Source organism: Epinephelus fuscoguttatus, linkage group LG14 (assembly GCF_011397635.1).
Source record: "Epinephelus fuscoguttatus linkage group LG14, E.fuscoguttatus.final_Chr_v1".
Classification (NCBI taxonomy): Eukaryota; Metazoa; Chordata; class Actinopteri; order Perciformes; family Serranidae; genus Epinephelus; species Epinephelus fuscoguttatus.
Window position 1 is genome coordinate 19,480,081 of NC_064765.1, and position 15,384 is coordinate 19,495,464.

The 15,384-nt window shown below is 40.5% G+C and overlaps 1 protein-coding gene across 2 annotated transcripts in view; it reads right to left on the reverse strand.

Moving 5' to 3' along the window:
• Positions 1-15,384, reverse strand: part of myo6b (myosin VIb) — a 62,863-nt gene that overhangs the window by 20,913 nt on the left and 26,566 nt on the right. For both annotated transcript variants that reach the window (XM_049596576.1, XM_049596575.1), the window contains exons 16-23: positions 13,107-13,234; positions 12,049-12,144; positions 9,660-9,830; positions 7,260-7,298; positions 7,077-7,170; positions 2,958-3,088; positions 2,686-2,763; positions 2,444-2,573 (exon numbers count right to left, since the gene is read on the reverse strand). In XM_049596576.1, coding sequence (XP_049452533.1) covers positions 2,444-2,573; positions 2,686-2,763; positions 2,958-3,088; positions 7,077-7,170; positions 7,260-7,298; positions 9,660-9,830; positions 12,049-12,144; positions 13,107-13,234 — 867 coding nt within the window. The remainder of the gene's footprint in view (positions 1-2,443; positions 2,574-2,685; positions 2,764-2,957; positions 3,089-7,076; positions 7,171-7,259; positions 7,299-9,659; positions 9,831-12,048; positions 12,145-13,106; positions 13,235-15,384) is intronic.

The window sequence follows — 15,384 nt, forward strand, 5'->3', positions numbered from 1 at the left end:
AATAAGGTGAGGTGTTGAAGGAAATAAATGACTGAGACCGAGGACATACATTTCCTCAGGTCATTTATGCAAGAACTGCGTGGTCAAGCAGAGGCGTCGTTCTCTTCTAACGCTAATGTAATTTCATTTGATGCTTTCACACAAATAATCAGAGGCCTGCCTGCACTTTGTTAAATGGTGGAAATCAATAACTTGGCACAGAGCATAATGGTTCAAGGAACTGCTTTTAGAGTACTATTCCATATTGCTAGAGGCTGCCGCTCTCAATATTCAGAATGAATGGGAAAGCGTGAAATATGATTTAGTGTAGCTATCAGAGCTATATAATAAAACTGTGGGGGAATGACAAAGCATCTTATACATCATGCAGTGGAAAGTGAAATAACTTGACTAATAAAAATAACTTGTGCTTCTGGCCTTTCTTCAATTATTCTTTTTTTTTTAATTCATTTGCACATTTTGTGTAGAAGTCTTGAGGGATGTAGATATGGCTGCATATTAGAGACACCCATACACTTTTTTTTAACCCGTTTAATACCAGTGGTCGTAATAATAACCACCAAAAAAAACTTTTGAGTTTTAAGGCTCTAAAAATGCTAAGGAATGATGTGTCAATGCATTTCCAGTAACAAAGGGTCTCAATGAAATACATGCAGTGTCACATGTTTAGTATAAATTGTCACATGACCAGTGCCGTTTACTTCCTTGTTGCACTATGAGGCAAGGAAGGCTGCATCAAAGCTCCCAAACAAAAGGTCAGTAAAGTGTGTTAACATAAAGAAAGGACAGACATTTTTGGTACACATCATCTTTAAGGTGTTGAGTATTGATATATGCATTTGCAATAACTCATCTTTGTTCATTGTGGTGACAGAATTAGTGAACATGTTGACGGCAACAATAGTGACTAGTGGGACAACACAGCACATCTAAATGTACATGTACTTATACACATACATAGTTCTTGTTTTAGGTTCACTTTGAGTAAAATATCGGATATATGGGATCTAGGTAAAAGCCAAGGCAATGCATACAACCTTACAGTTGTCCCTCAAAATAAAAAAAAAAGAAGCTGTCTCCAGTGATAGTAATGGGTCAGATATAGACTATGAGGGGGAGACAGGCCATTTGCTGAACTTATGCAAACAGACCATGACAGGAATAACCTTATCAGTGATTATGACCTCCCCCTCCAGCCCATTCTCATTCCTTAGTCATCAGATACTACCCCTTTGTCAATGATTTGGACGTCAGACACAGGAAAATCAAATGAAGTTGGAAGTTGTTGCGTCTCCAACTATAATTTTTGACCCACACGTTTGTGCATGCTGCTATGCGTTCTTTTGTTGACGACTGCATAGTTTTTCTACGAAATAAAGTCATCTTTGGTATCATTTTTCCCCAACTGGAGCTCAGTAGTTCTTCATGGTTCTCTCCTGCAACTTGATTGGATGATTTAGGATTAGTTCAGACAAAGTGGATGTTCGGGAAATGAGTTGATTTGTGGCACACTTGTTAAATGAAATACCCTTTCATCTTTGGGTTCAGGGGAAGGTATCAACTATTTTCAAGTCAAAAGGTTTAAGTCCAATTGAAGTTACAAGTCATTGGTGTTGAAGTGCAAGTCAAGTTGCAAGTCTATTTTGATTTTGAAGTCTAAAGTCACCAGATTTGTGACTCCAGTCTGACTCAAGTCCAAGTCAGATGACTCAAGCCCACACCTCTGGCATAATGACAGACACACAAACAGTTCATCAGGCTACACATACGCTAAATTCTTAAAAATGGAAGTTAATCATGACTTTATAGGAAGTGTCTGTACCTAAAACAGACATAACCCAGGCAAAGACCATGTTAAATGATTACATATTTTACTCACGATCCTAAAATACACTAAAGCAGGCATACTAAAGTTGCTGTGCCCAGGGACCATGTTTGCCAAATGACAGTGGGTCAAGGGCCAGTTAATAAACAAACATTAATATTATTTATCACATAAAGTGAATAAGAGGTAAATCCAGTCACAGCAGCCCTGTATAGGTCAGCTGTCCACAGGGGCATTTCTAGGATGAGAGGAAATTCATGGCTTAGCCTGGGGGATCTTCCCCTGGCACTTTTTTTTTTTTATATATATATATATATATATACAAGCTTTATCTTAATGCCTTTTTTGCAGCTGAAGGCCAAAAAAATTCACAGTGGAAATTAATTTATTTTCACTGTGAATTAGAAATTGGTTGGCTGGACTCCTGGAACTGTATCCTGGGCCAGATTTGGCCAGCTCAGGATATGGTGCCTATGTTAAGTTGAGCATAACCACTAAAATTGACCATTAGAGAAAACAGAAAGACCACCAGAATCATTCCCTCGCTACACTGCAGATGCTCGTACCGAGGCTGCTTGACTTATACATCACAAGATCTGTCCGTTAGATCGAACCTACGTTTGATGACAGACAGGCTGCACCACTGGACCTTCTTCCAGCGGCTGCACACCAACCACGTGTTGACTTTCTTCAGTAGCTCTGCGAGGTGGTCTGGATCTGACTTCATGATCTGGTCAAACTCAGCAAACTGATGCATGAACACAGACACAAAATTACTAAGTTAAAATATGATCCACGTAGTTTAAGAAATATTCATCGAGTTCTGTACAATGATCTGCGTTCTGTTAACTTCTCTGTACCTTTCCCGGGCGGAAGAACACCCTGGTCAATCCAAACTTGAAGTCATTGTCATTTAGTCCCAGAGCTTTGAACAAAGCCTACAAAAATACAAATACACATTCAGTGACATAATAATATTGTATAAGTGGTAAGAACGTGGGGCACTAAACTGTTGATGGATCAGTGTAGCTATAGGCTTTTTCTTACCCAACTAATTGGGCTTTACTTTAAACAGATTACATGTTTGTCTTTCTCCAGTGAAGCAGAAACATATGAGTTTACGTAATCCTACCTTGCAGAAAAGTCGTGGATTCAGGCGTGTGAGCTTGTCAGGCATGTACTGTTTATACATGTTGTAGAGCTCATGGAAGGGGGCTCTGGAGGGGAAACCCCCCTGCATCAGGTCCAACACTGACACCATGCCTGATCAAGACAAACACACAAAGAAAACAGTGGTCTATTGAAGAGAAACTGAAACCATGGAGTAACAATACAAGCTCAAAGGTAACCAGCCTATCAAAGGAACACCATGAGCCTTAATGCAACCAAGCTCAAACCTGCAACATACATTATTCTCTTAGCACCTCATCAGTGTCTGATTTGTGTTTGTGTGTGCACGCAAGTGTGAATGCAATGCATGAAAGAACAATGTTGCTTTAATGCAATCACAAAGGCGGTGGCAGGGTCATATTAACTTCTGCATCAATCACAGTAGCAGTATGTAGTGACGTTAGAACACACAATTTAGCACCATTTTATGCTGTTGTTTTTTTTTTTTTAAAGCAACATGAAGAATGAACAACGTGCCCCAAAGTGAAGGTGCAGCATTTACAAAACCCCCATAATTAATCTAACGTGACAAGGAAACCATCTATAAACTTGACAGTGTCAAACAAGGACAAACTGCACTGAAATACATTACCACATACAAAGTCAAATGCCTCCAAAGGCTTTTCCAGTCACCACAGTTTAACATAATTCAACCTTTGTGGGAAGCAGTGGGAGGAAATGTAAATTTATATAACCTGCATTCTCTAAAGAAACTGAGGCTTTCCTTTTTAAAGAAAGGTCCAATATAGTTCAAACTCTGAGGTTCTTGAGTATGTCATATCCACGTTAGAAATATATCATGCTGCAGTCTTCGTAGTTGAAACACATCTCTCTGTGGTTTTGCCTCTTTGTGGTAATTTTGTGTCTCTCTGTAGTTGCTTTACTATTCTTTTTTTTTTTTTTTTTAAAGATATTTTTTGGGGCATTTTTGCCTTTAATGGACAGGACAGTTGAGTGTGAAGGGGGGAGAGAGAGAGGGGATGACATGCAGCAAAGGGCCACAGGCTGGACTCGAACCCAGGCCGCTGCGGACATGTACATAGCGAGCCTGCTCTACCACTAAGCCACCGATGCCCCGTTGCTTTACTATTCTTTGCAGTCATTCTGTGTCTCTAGTTTTTGACCCAATTGACCATCAAATTCTGCTGCAGAGACTGGATCACTTAATTGGCTTAAAAGGTTCAGCACTAAGCTGGTTTAAATCTTATTTATCTGATCGTTTTCAATTTGTTGACGTTCGCAATGAACCATCCTTACGTACTAAAGTTTGTTTTGGAGTTCCGCAAGGTTCTGTGCTCGGACCAATCCTGTTTACTCTATATATGCTTCCTTTAGGTAACATCATTAGAAATCACTCTATAAATTTCCATTGTTATGCGGATGATACTCAGTTGTATTTATCAATGAAGCCAGAAGAAAGCAATCAATTAACTAAACTCCATAATTGCCTTAAAGACATAAAACTTGGATGAGCACCAATTTCCTGATGTTAAATTCAGACAAAACTGAAGTTATTGTTCTTGGCCCCAAACAACTCAGAGACTCTTTATCTGATGACATAGTTTCTCTAGATGGCATTGCTCTGGCCCCTGCCACTACCGTAAGAAACCTCAGAGTAACATTTGATCAAGATTTGTCTTTTAATTCTCATTTAAAGCAAACCTCACGGACTGCATTTTTTCATCTGCGTAATATTGCGAAAATTAGGCCTATCCTGACCCAAAAGATGCAGAAAAATTGGTCCACGCTTTTGTTACCTCAAGGCTGGATTATTGTAACTCTCTATTATCAGGTAGCTCTAGTAAGTCCTTAAAAACTCTCCAGCTAATTCAGAATGCAGCAGCACGTGTACTAACAGGAACTAAGAAACGCGATCATATCTCTCCTGTTTTAGCTTCTCTGCACTGGTTCCCTGTAAAATCCAGAATTGAATTTAAAATCCTACTGTTAACTTATAAAGCTCTAAATGGTCAAGCTCCGTCATATCTTAGAGAGCTCATAGTGCCATATTATCCCACCAGAACACTGCGCTCTGAGAACGCAGGGTTACTCGTGGTCCCTAAAGTCTCCAAAACTAGATCAGGAGCCAGAGCCTTTAGCTATCAGGCTCCTCTCCTGTGGAATCATCTTCCTGTTACGGTCCGGGAGGCAGACACCGTCTCCACATTTAAGACTAGACTTAAGACTTTCCTCTTTGATAAAGCTTATAGTTAGGGCTGGCTCAGGCTTGCCCTGTACCAGCCCTTAGTTAGGCTGACTTAGGCCTAGTCTGCCGGAGGACCCCTCTATAATACACCGGGCCCCTTCTCTCCTCTCTCTCTCTCTCTCTCTCATATCCTATTACTGCATCTTGCTAACTCAGCCATTCTGGATGTCACTAACTCGGCTTCTTCTCCGGAGCCTTTGTGCTCCACTGTCTCTCAGATTAACTCATATCACAGCGGTGCCTGGACAGCGTGACGTGTGTGGTTGTGCTGCTGCCGTGGTCCCGCCAGATGCCTCCTGCTGCTGCTGCCATCATTAGTCATTAGTCATACTTCTTCTGTTATTATACACATATGATTATTGTCACACATGTATACTGCCAGGTATTAATACATACTTTCAACATATTGTACCGCAGTAACCAGAACTATAACTATAATATTATTACTTTCATTAATGTTGTTGCAAGATTCTGTCATTACCTGCATCTCTCTCTCTCTCTCTCTCTCTCTCTCTCTCTCTGTGTCATATGGATTACTGTTAATTTATCATGTTGATCTGTTCTGTACGACATCTACTGCATGTCTGTCCGTCCTGGAAGAGGGATCCCTCCTCAGTTGCTCTTCCTGAGGTTTCTACTGGGTTTTTTTTCCCCATTAAAGGGGTTTTTTGGGGAGTTTTTCCTTATCCGCTGTGAGGGTCTTAAGGACAGAGGGATGTCGTATGCTGTAAAGCCCTGTGAGGCAAATTGTGATTTGTGATATTGGGCTTTATAAATAAAATTGATTGATTGATTGATTGATTTTTTTGTGTATGTGGTTGGTTTGCCCCTTTCCGTAGTCATGGTGCATGTCTTTGTGTCTCGTCGCAGCTGTTTTGCATCTCTTTGAAGTCTTTTTCTGTCTATTAGTAGTCATTTATGTCGTTTTGTGGTTGCTTTGCCACTTTTCATAGTCACTGTGCATCTCTTTGTAGTCATTTTGGATCTCTCTGTAGTTGCTTTATGTCTCTTAGTAGTCATTTTATCTGTCTTTGTGGTTGTTTTGCCCCTTTCTGTAGTCATTGTGCATCTCTTCTTGTCTCTTCGCACCTGTGTTGCATCTCTTCGTAGTCATTTTATGTCTCTTTGTGGTTGTTTGGCCCCTTTCTGTAGTCATTGTGCATCTCTTCTTGTCTCTTCGCACCTGTTTTGCATCTCTTCTGAGTCATTTTATGTCTCTTTGTGGTTGTTTTGCCCCTTTCTGTAGTCATTGTGTGTCTCTTTGTGTCTCTTTGCAGCTGTTTGCCCTTCTTTGTTGTCATTTTGGATCTCTCTGTAGTTGCTTTAGGTCTCTTTGTAGTCATTTGATATCCCTTTGTGGTTGTTTTGCCCCTTTCTGTAGTCATTGTGCATCTTTTCTGTCTAATCGCACCTGTTTTGCATCTATTTGTAGTCATTTTATGTCTCTTTGTGGTTGTTTTGCCCCTTTCTGTAGTCATTGTGCATCTCTTGTTGTCTCTTCGTACCTGTTTTGTATCTCTTTGTAGCCATTTTGTGTGTCTTTATGGTAATTTTATGTCTCTTTACAGCTGTTTTGCATCTTTTTGTAGTAATTTGTGTCTCTCTGTGGTCCTTTGCATTACTTTGAGTGACATTTTGCAGGTGAAGCCGAGGGGGACACTTTGAGGCCCTTGGCTTTCGCCCGGTGGACCTATCCATTAATCCATCAATGATTCAATGAATACACTTTAAGTGGGGTGACCCTGGAATTACTTCACTTACAGTAGAGCTACTAAGATATCCTTAGTATATTCACTGATCCGAAAGATTATAAATGTAACAAGTCCTGCTCTAAAATGTCACAGTACATTCTGTACACACTGTCCTTCGTCCTACCTGAGCACTGCAGCTGTGAGAGAATCAAAGCTCCTTCAAACTTGTGGCTGACCATCTTCAGGTTGGGTTTTACACAGCGGATGAAACTTGAGCCCTGTGCACACATAGATTAATAAGGACTGAGTGATCCTGAGTAGGAAAGTATATACAATAAAACGGAGATAAAACTAACATATTACTCACTGTACTGCGGAGCTTTTCCAGCAGCAGGTTTAGCTGGGTCTGTGTGCGCAAGCAGACGAAATGAGATGGTTATTGGTTTATTTATAATGTTTAATGAAGGTAGCCCAGACAGTAATTTAAATGAGGTAGTAGGGAAGGAAGCAACCAGAGTTAACAGTCATGGATAAAGGCAAAACAAGCCAAATTATTTGTATATCATCCTTCAACAATGAGGAAAAACAAAGTGCTTTATATAAAAGGCATTAAACTAAATAAAAAAGAAACATAAGGCAATATAGGAGGTAATATAAAAGACACATTCACAAGATATAAAGGATCCAAACAAAGTAAGATAGAAGATTACAATTTGATAGAATAGAATAAAGATTAAGTAAAATAGAGTAAAATAAACATTACAGTGGAGCTACAGTGCAGTGTAAGACATTAATGAATGGTCCCAAAATAATTTAATAAAATGCAATGGCAAACAGTTAAGTCTTCTGCCCTGATTTAAAACAACTGAGAGTTGGAGCAGACCTCAAGTTTTCTGGGAGTTTGTTCCAGATATGTGGAGCAGAAAAACTAAATGCTGCTTTTTCTGTGTTTAGTTTTTACTCTGCAGACACTAAGCAGACCTGTCCCAGACGATCTGAATCAGCTGCAGCTGTCTGATCAGCGTTACAGTGGGTGAGCCGACTGAGGATAAATGCATGGAAAAGTTTTTCTAAATCCTGCTGAGGCATAAGTGCTTTAATTCTTGAGGTATTCTTAAGGTGAAGGTAAGCTGATTTTGTGACGGTCTTAATGTGTATGTTAAAAACACAAATTTCTGGCCTGGTTTGTGGATTTAAACGTCCTGAATTTAAAATTAAGCTCAGAACTGACTTTTAAATCATTCATCTTTGGCTTCAAAAACAATAACTTTAGTTCATGACCACTTTAAGTCAAAGAAAACTTTATTTCCATTTGCGGTATTATATTTGCTCTGTTCTGGGGCCTCTCTGCAGCAACAGTCAGCAGGCCAGAGCAGTTTAAATAGGGCGCCCTGAATGAGATTCGCCAATTGGTTGCATAGAAGGGAATCATGTGATCTATCATGGCCTTGGGGGACTCCACATGCCATAAATCTGTTTGTTGTGTGTGTAATTGAGATATTTTTTTGTTTTTCATGTTAAATAGGACGGAGCCTTGGGGTGCTCCACATGTAATTTTTGTGCACTCAGATACTGTATATAAATACAAATCAACACAAAATAGTGTCCTTCAAATAGGATTCCCACCAGTTTAGTTGTGTGCCAAAAAGACTGAGCCAGTTTTCCAGTCTGTCCAGTGATATGTTGTGGTGAACTGTGTCGAATGCAGCACTGAGATCCAATACTACCAACATGCAAACTTTTTCACTGTCTGTGTTTATGTGGATGTTATTACAGACCTTAACAAGAGTCTTATATTTCACATTACATTTTACAGACTACTTACTTTGACAGAATGTATCTGTCCTAACATGTTTCCTGGTGAAGAAAATAAAGACCACATTTCCTCTCCATACAACACACTCTAGCTATTAGAGCCTTTTTGAATCACACACACATCATCTTTGTGCTTGAGTCTATATCCGGTGCATTAGTGATAAAAGCAAAGAAGCAACATTAATGGTAAAGAAACCTCAAATCTGAGGATGGAGTTGGATTTTTTGGTTGTTGCTGGAGCATGAGACACAACTGAAAGGTGTGTGCTTCTGGCTCACTCAGCACAGTTTCGTGTGTGAGTGTTTCATTCTTTCTTACTCTTATTTTTTCACTCTCCTGGTTTTCTAACACCTCGCTTTTATACCTCAAGCTGACTTTATCCAGCTTTATCCACCAAGGAAGGTTTTCTCAGAGGAAAGAGGTGGGAGATGGAAGAAATCTAAGAGAGGGGAACCCTAAATACGAAGGAAGGACAGAAGGAGAGTGGAAAGGTTAAAAAGTTACACCAGAGGTCTAGGGATAACAGTTAGAAAAGTCTGAGAAGAAGCTGAAAAGATAAAGGAGTACCGTGAACTATCTTACAAAATTGTACTCCTCTAAATCAGTATGCAATACTAGACAGCAAATCAGTGTATCTAAAAAAGTACATCTACATAATTTTGCCTGGAAAACCGCATATCAAATTAAATTGTTGTATTTTGCCACATGTACAGCTGGCCAAAACCTATAAATATACTGTAAATATACTGTAATCTACATGTCTTTGACAATAAAAGACATTAACACAAAATACTGTAACATCTAAATGTTTGAATTTGGTGAAGTAATCCTTAGTATGAAAAAAACAACTGTATTTGCTCAAAATTACCTACTGAACTATAAACTGAAAAGTACAAATGAGCAGGTTTTATTTATTTCTATTTATGTTCAGTGATTAACAATGAAAAATGACCTTGAACTTGTTGCCAACGCTGATGAAGCTGAGTTTGCCCGCCTTCTGTTTGGAGTCCTTGTTGGTGATTGAGTTCTCAAACAGCTCTCGAACAAATTTGTCTTTCGATTCAGACACTAAGCTCTCCAGGGACATGTGGAGGGCATCGTTATTCTTCTCCACAAACCGAGTCTGTGGACAAAAACATGCAAATGCATACATTTATGTGAGGGGAGACTTTCAGAGAGATGTACAAGATGCAAAAACGAATGGAGAAAGCCTAAATCCCTGCAGACTACATAACACATCACCAAAGCAACTTATTTAGTTTGTTTTTTTATTTGTTGTTTTTCCTTCGCTGGTAAAATAACGTGACAGAAAAAGTGTGACATGTATACATATATAGACAAAACATAATAAAAATAGAAGCAATGGACAGACATATTGACAATAACATTAAGTATGATCATGTATATGTGATGATGTGATAAGAAACCAGGTGTAGAGCTTAGATTAGATTGGGCAAGGCGTGTGTGGATGTTTGGATGAGAGGCAGTGATAAGTATATGTTAAGTATACTGTGATCCTGGATAGGTTGATGGGTGGAGCAGGGGTAGGCTATGGGTTGTGTGACAGAGAGAAAGAACAAGACGATAACAACACAATAAATGACAATAAATATATGGTGATGCAGCAATATCATTATAATAGTCATATAATATTAATATACATCCATGTCTGCCTGAGCTCATATGTAGCCATGACAGTAAGTAGACAATGCCTCAAAAATGTGTTTTGTTTATATTCTAGTATCTCGTGGACTTTGTTTTGGGGTTTTCTGTTTGTCTTCTTCCTTGTTTCATGTTATTCCTTCGTGTTTAATCTGCTTCCTGTTTTATTTTGCAGATCCTCCCCTCATGTGTCATGTCTGGTTTTACTTCCTGCTTTTGTGTGTTTTCCCGCCTGTTTCTGTCACACCTCTTGTCCACCTGTCTCATTAGTCCCTCCCTGTTCCCAGAGTCTTCCCTTCACACCTGTTCTGTATTAGTCTTGTTTGCTCCACCCTAGTGTTCTCCACCACACTTGTTGTTAGCCAATCTCCATTTCCCTGCTATTGCCCATGTCCTGGGCGGCACGGTGGTGTGGTGGTTAGCACTCTCGCCTCACAGCAAGAGGGTTGCCGGTTCGATCCCGGGCGTGGGAGCCCTTCTGTGCGGAGTTTGCATGTTCTCCCCGTGTCAGCGTGGGTTCTCTCCGGGCACTCCGGCTTCCTCCCACAGTCCAAAGACATGCAGATTGGGGACTAGGTTAATTGGTAACTCTAAATTGTCCGTAGGTGTGAATGTGAGCGTGAATGGTTGTTTGTCTCTATGTGTCGGCCCTGCGATAGTCTGGCGACCTGTCCAGGGTGTACCCTGCCTCTCGCCCGATGTCAGCTGGGATAGGCTCCAGCCCCCCCGCGACCCTCAAGATGATGAAGCGGTTAGAAGAAGATGCCCATGTCCTCCTACTCCAGCTGTGTCTCATTCCTGTGATTAGTTTTCTGTGTATATATACCTGTGTGTTCCCTTTGTTCTTTGTCAGTTTGTCTGTGTTCATCCCTGTGTTCTTGATGTTGTTCCCTGCTCTGTTTCCTGCCTGGTGTTTTGTATTCTATTGGATTTCTTCCCTGAGTTCATTGTATTATCCTAGCTGGTTTTCAGTTAGGTTTTGGTTCATCTTTCTTTTGGACTTTCAGTTACCTGACTGTTTTTGGATGTTTTTTTATCAGTTTTATTAAAGCTCACTTTTTGTAAACCTTGAACCTGCCTGCTGCTCTGCATTTAGGTCCCTCCTGTACTGATCCATGACAAAAATGGATGTTGCTGCAAAGAAGCTACATAGTCTTAAACATGGATGCTTCACACACATCTTCAGCGCCACAGCACAGAAGATCTATACAATCAGCACAGTTTCAAGTTGGACACCGAGATTAGTGTCACCAATTCAGTATCTGACCAAATGTCTGTTTTTTGTTCCTGAGTTATGACGTTGAATAATGGCCAGAAAATGATGATGTCACAGTAGAGATGACCTTTGACCTTTTGGATATAAAATGTCATCACATCATCATTTTATTTCAGTAGACATTTACGTGACATCTTGTCATAATTGGCGTATGAATTCTTGAGTTGTGGCCAAAAACATTAATCTGTTCATCGTTGAGTCCAGGTGGACGTTTGTGCCAAATTTGAACAAAATTCTCTCAACACTTTAATACATTAATACCAGGGTATCAAACACATAAGAGCTTTAAGCTAGCTTTAGCTGCTAGTTACTCCACTGTGTTATGTAACTAATCAACATGTAGATGTGTGAATGTGAAAACTACCTGGCCCCAACATCCCTGTATACAGTAATAAGATCTTACTGTTTCATAGCAGACTGCTCCGGCAAAGTGCCTGATGATGAAGCCCTCGTCATCCCGCAGATTCCTGTGAATGGTCAACTTCGACTTCCTCGGAACCTAAGTGGAGAGAGGGAGAAAGCAAATCGAATGTAATGACAGGGCTAAAACACATACATATCGATTTCACTCTAATCCTATCCATCACCATCTCTACAGCAGAATTGTGTTTATCCACACCACTATTGAATGAGGAGGGCCGGGTTGGAGAATGAAACATTAAAATCTATGAAACACAGTGAAATAAAGCCAAAAAGACAGAAATTATGTAATAAATATGGGCGTATTCTCGCAATCTCTGAACAAGGTAATTTGTGGTTATTTAACATGTTTACTTGCAAGGAAATAATAGCGACTTTTTAAAGCTCCATTAATCTTATCTGGCTCAAGTATTATAAAGGACCCAAAAAAATCCATTACCAGAAACAATTCAGGATAAAGAAAAGCAGTGGTACCCAGCATTTTAAGCTCCATTAGCTTCATCAGTGAGGGGAACCATAATAAATTACCCTTAAAGTGTGAAAACTGTACAGCAGAAATGTTAGCTCATGGCATATGCAGGCACTTTAGATTAAGATTAATGTCTTTCACCCTATTAAATGTACAGAATAGTGCTTATTTGAGTAATAACTCTCCCCGCAGTATAGAGGGTGGCTGCAGCCAGCCAGCTGTAATCTTAAGCCTGAACTGGTGTCAAGGCTACATTTCTAAAAGGATTTCATGCTTGCACAGATACAGGCAGAGTGACGAACAATAGCGACAATGACAGAGACAGAGGGAGGGCTCGGGACTGTGCGTCATCCCCAAAACTGCTGTTAAAAAACAGGCAGAGTAAAAATGATCACAATGACTAAACCGGTGTGCGGTTACGTCACTGCCTCGTCTCACAAAAGAACTTTGTGCACAAAGAAAGAGAATAATAGCAGAATACTGGGGAGAAAGCAATAAGCAGACAGCGAGAGAGAATAGGAGAGATAGTGGGAGACGAGAGAGGGTGGGAGAGCACGGCTAAGAGGTCTGACCGTCAGTCTGAAGTGGTCTTTATGCTTGCTGTGAACAGCCAGAGTAAAGTGCTGGTCGCTGGGCTGAGGGAGACGGTTCTCCTCATCCAAAATGTCCAGGACTCCCACAAGCTTTGCTTCCACGAGGTCTGCAAACACCAATTACACATGTATCAGCAACATCATTATGATTAATGTTTAAAAATTATTTCACTGCTGGAAAGATAGTCTTTACATAAAACTGTGCAGTAGGAAGATGTAGGGAGGAGGGGCTATGGCATTTGCTTTTGTGCAAGATGTAGAAAACCTACAACTACCAGAATGCACTGCACCACATTGGACCAATAAATACTCCAGCTGGTGGGTGATTTAATGCCAAGGCTATAAAATAAAGGCTGGGACACTGTGACTTCACGGGAGCTATGGGGTATGACACATGTGCCAAGTAACTGGAGCTAGCTGGCATTAGAAAAAAGGGGTGGTGTCCACTCAGGTGCTCTTTGGGTGCACTTGTTTTAGTCTCTTTGAGTGTGCTCAGCCTGACAAACATTTTTGGGTATGTGTAGATTTTCAGTGTTCAGAACCTTTTCAAATAGAAAGCATTTGTTCATTGTCTTTGTTTACACCTTTTCAGTAATTGCATAATTGTAGTTCTCACCCATATATTTAGCATAGTGTTAGTTCAGGCAGGACAAGATGTCAAGCTCAACTCACATCCCAGCTACACCAGCTGATCTCAAACAGCCAATCAACTGATGGAGCAGCTGGTTGATGGAAGGGAGCCAGCTGATAGATCCTAGCCTCGCGTCACCAGGCTCTTCAAGCAAAGAGCCTGGTGTCTATCCACTCTGAATTTTGTCTGGATTCTGGTTCCGGTCTAGGTAGCGGATGCGGTATTCACCAAATTCACCAAACTAAAAGTGTCTTTAAATTCTGGCGCACCATCGATTTGGGGTGATGAGGGGTGTAAGAAAATCGATTAACTTAATGGCTTGGGGCTTTTCTTGTAAATTATATTCTTTAAATTAAAAGTTTCACCGCATTTTTATTAGCTTGGTGCTTTTATTTTTATGGAAAGGTACATCCATCAAATTCCGGATCCTGTCTCACTCGTCCTGGTTCCGTTTCCTTACCAAAACGGCCACTAACGGCCCCAGACTAGATAGATCACATGATTCCTTTCTTTGCAACCAATTGATGAATCTCATTCAGGGCGCCCTATTTAAACTGCTCTGGCCTGCCTACTGTTGCTGCTTCCTCTGCAAGCCACTTTGCAACCCACCTCCACCCCAGCTTCTCCTTTTGCTGTGTCTGACTTATCAACGTCATTTCTGTTTGTCATTGATGCTGCTCTCTTCTGTTCCCGGGGAGTTTTTGCTGCTGCTCTCCCTGCCTTAGGCTTTCCATGTAGGCACATGGAAGGGCAGGGAGGTTTGCTCTCTCTGCCTCAGGCTTTCCTTGTTTGCACATGGAAGGGCAGAGCGGTGTGCTCTCTCCACCTTAGGCTGTCACCCAGCTATTGAGCCTTCCAGCAATTGGAGACTAAATTTTACTGCACATTGTGTTGGTGTTGTACCCCAAGGATACAACCATATGACATTGTGACTTCTCCTCTTTTTAACCTCTTTGCGTAATGCAATCTTGTCCATTTGGACTTTTGCAATGTGTGTTCGAGAAAAAAGCAACACAGCAACAGAATCTTGGTTCATATCTGATTGGCACTGCTTAGTTTTATAGTTTGATCTCAGTATTTTCAGCCTCCGTTTTTACAATACAGGAAACAGTATGGCACCCACTACCTGATCAGAGTTCTTGTATTACAGCCAAACAGTGCACTAAAATATGTTTCTGAGGACATTTTAGGTGAGATATTGGCAATACGGGAATAGAATGTTGGTTCATATTGATCATCGCTGCCTAGTTGTACAGTTTGATCTGTGTTTGGTCTGCACTTCTACACTTTTTTGTGTCCGTGGTGGCAGGTATACAGAAATGCCAAAGTAAAGTCTGTACTTCAAGCAACAGCCAAAGCAAGATAAGCAGGGAGATCTGTGTGCTGGTAAGATGGAGGGAAGTTTACAAAGTTTACATATCTGGTTGAAAACTGGCAAAGCATCTCTTTAAGTACAACATGACTCAAATGTGCAGGGAAGCTCCAGTATGAAAATATCCAGTGCCTAAGATGTCACGTTAGTCGCCAAAACCTAAAATAATTCCTCTTAACATGTCCACACTGTCAATATTTCCAAGCATCAGATGCTGACAGACATATTTAGTGACAACAACAAAATAGACAAAT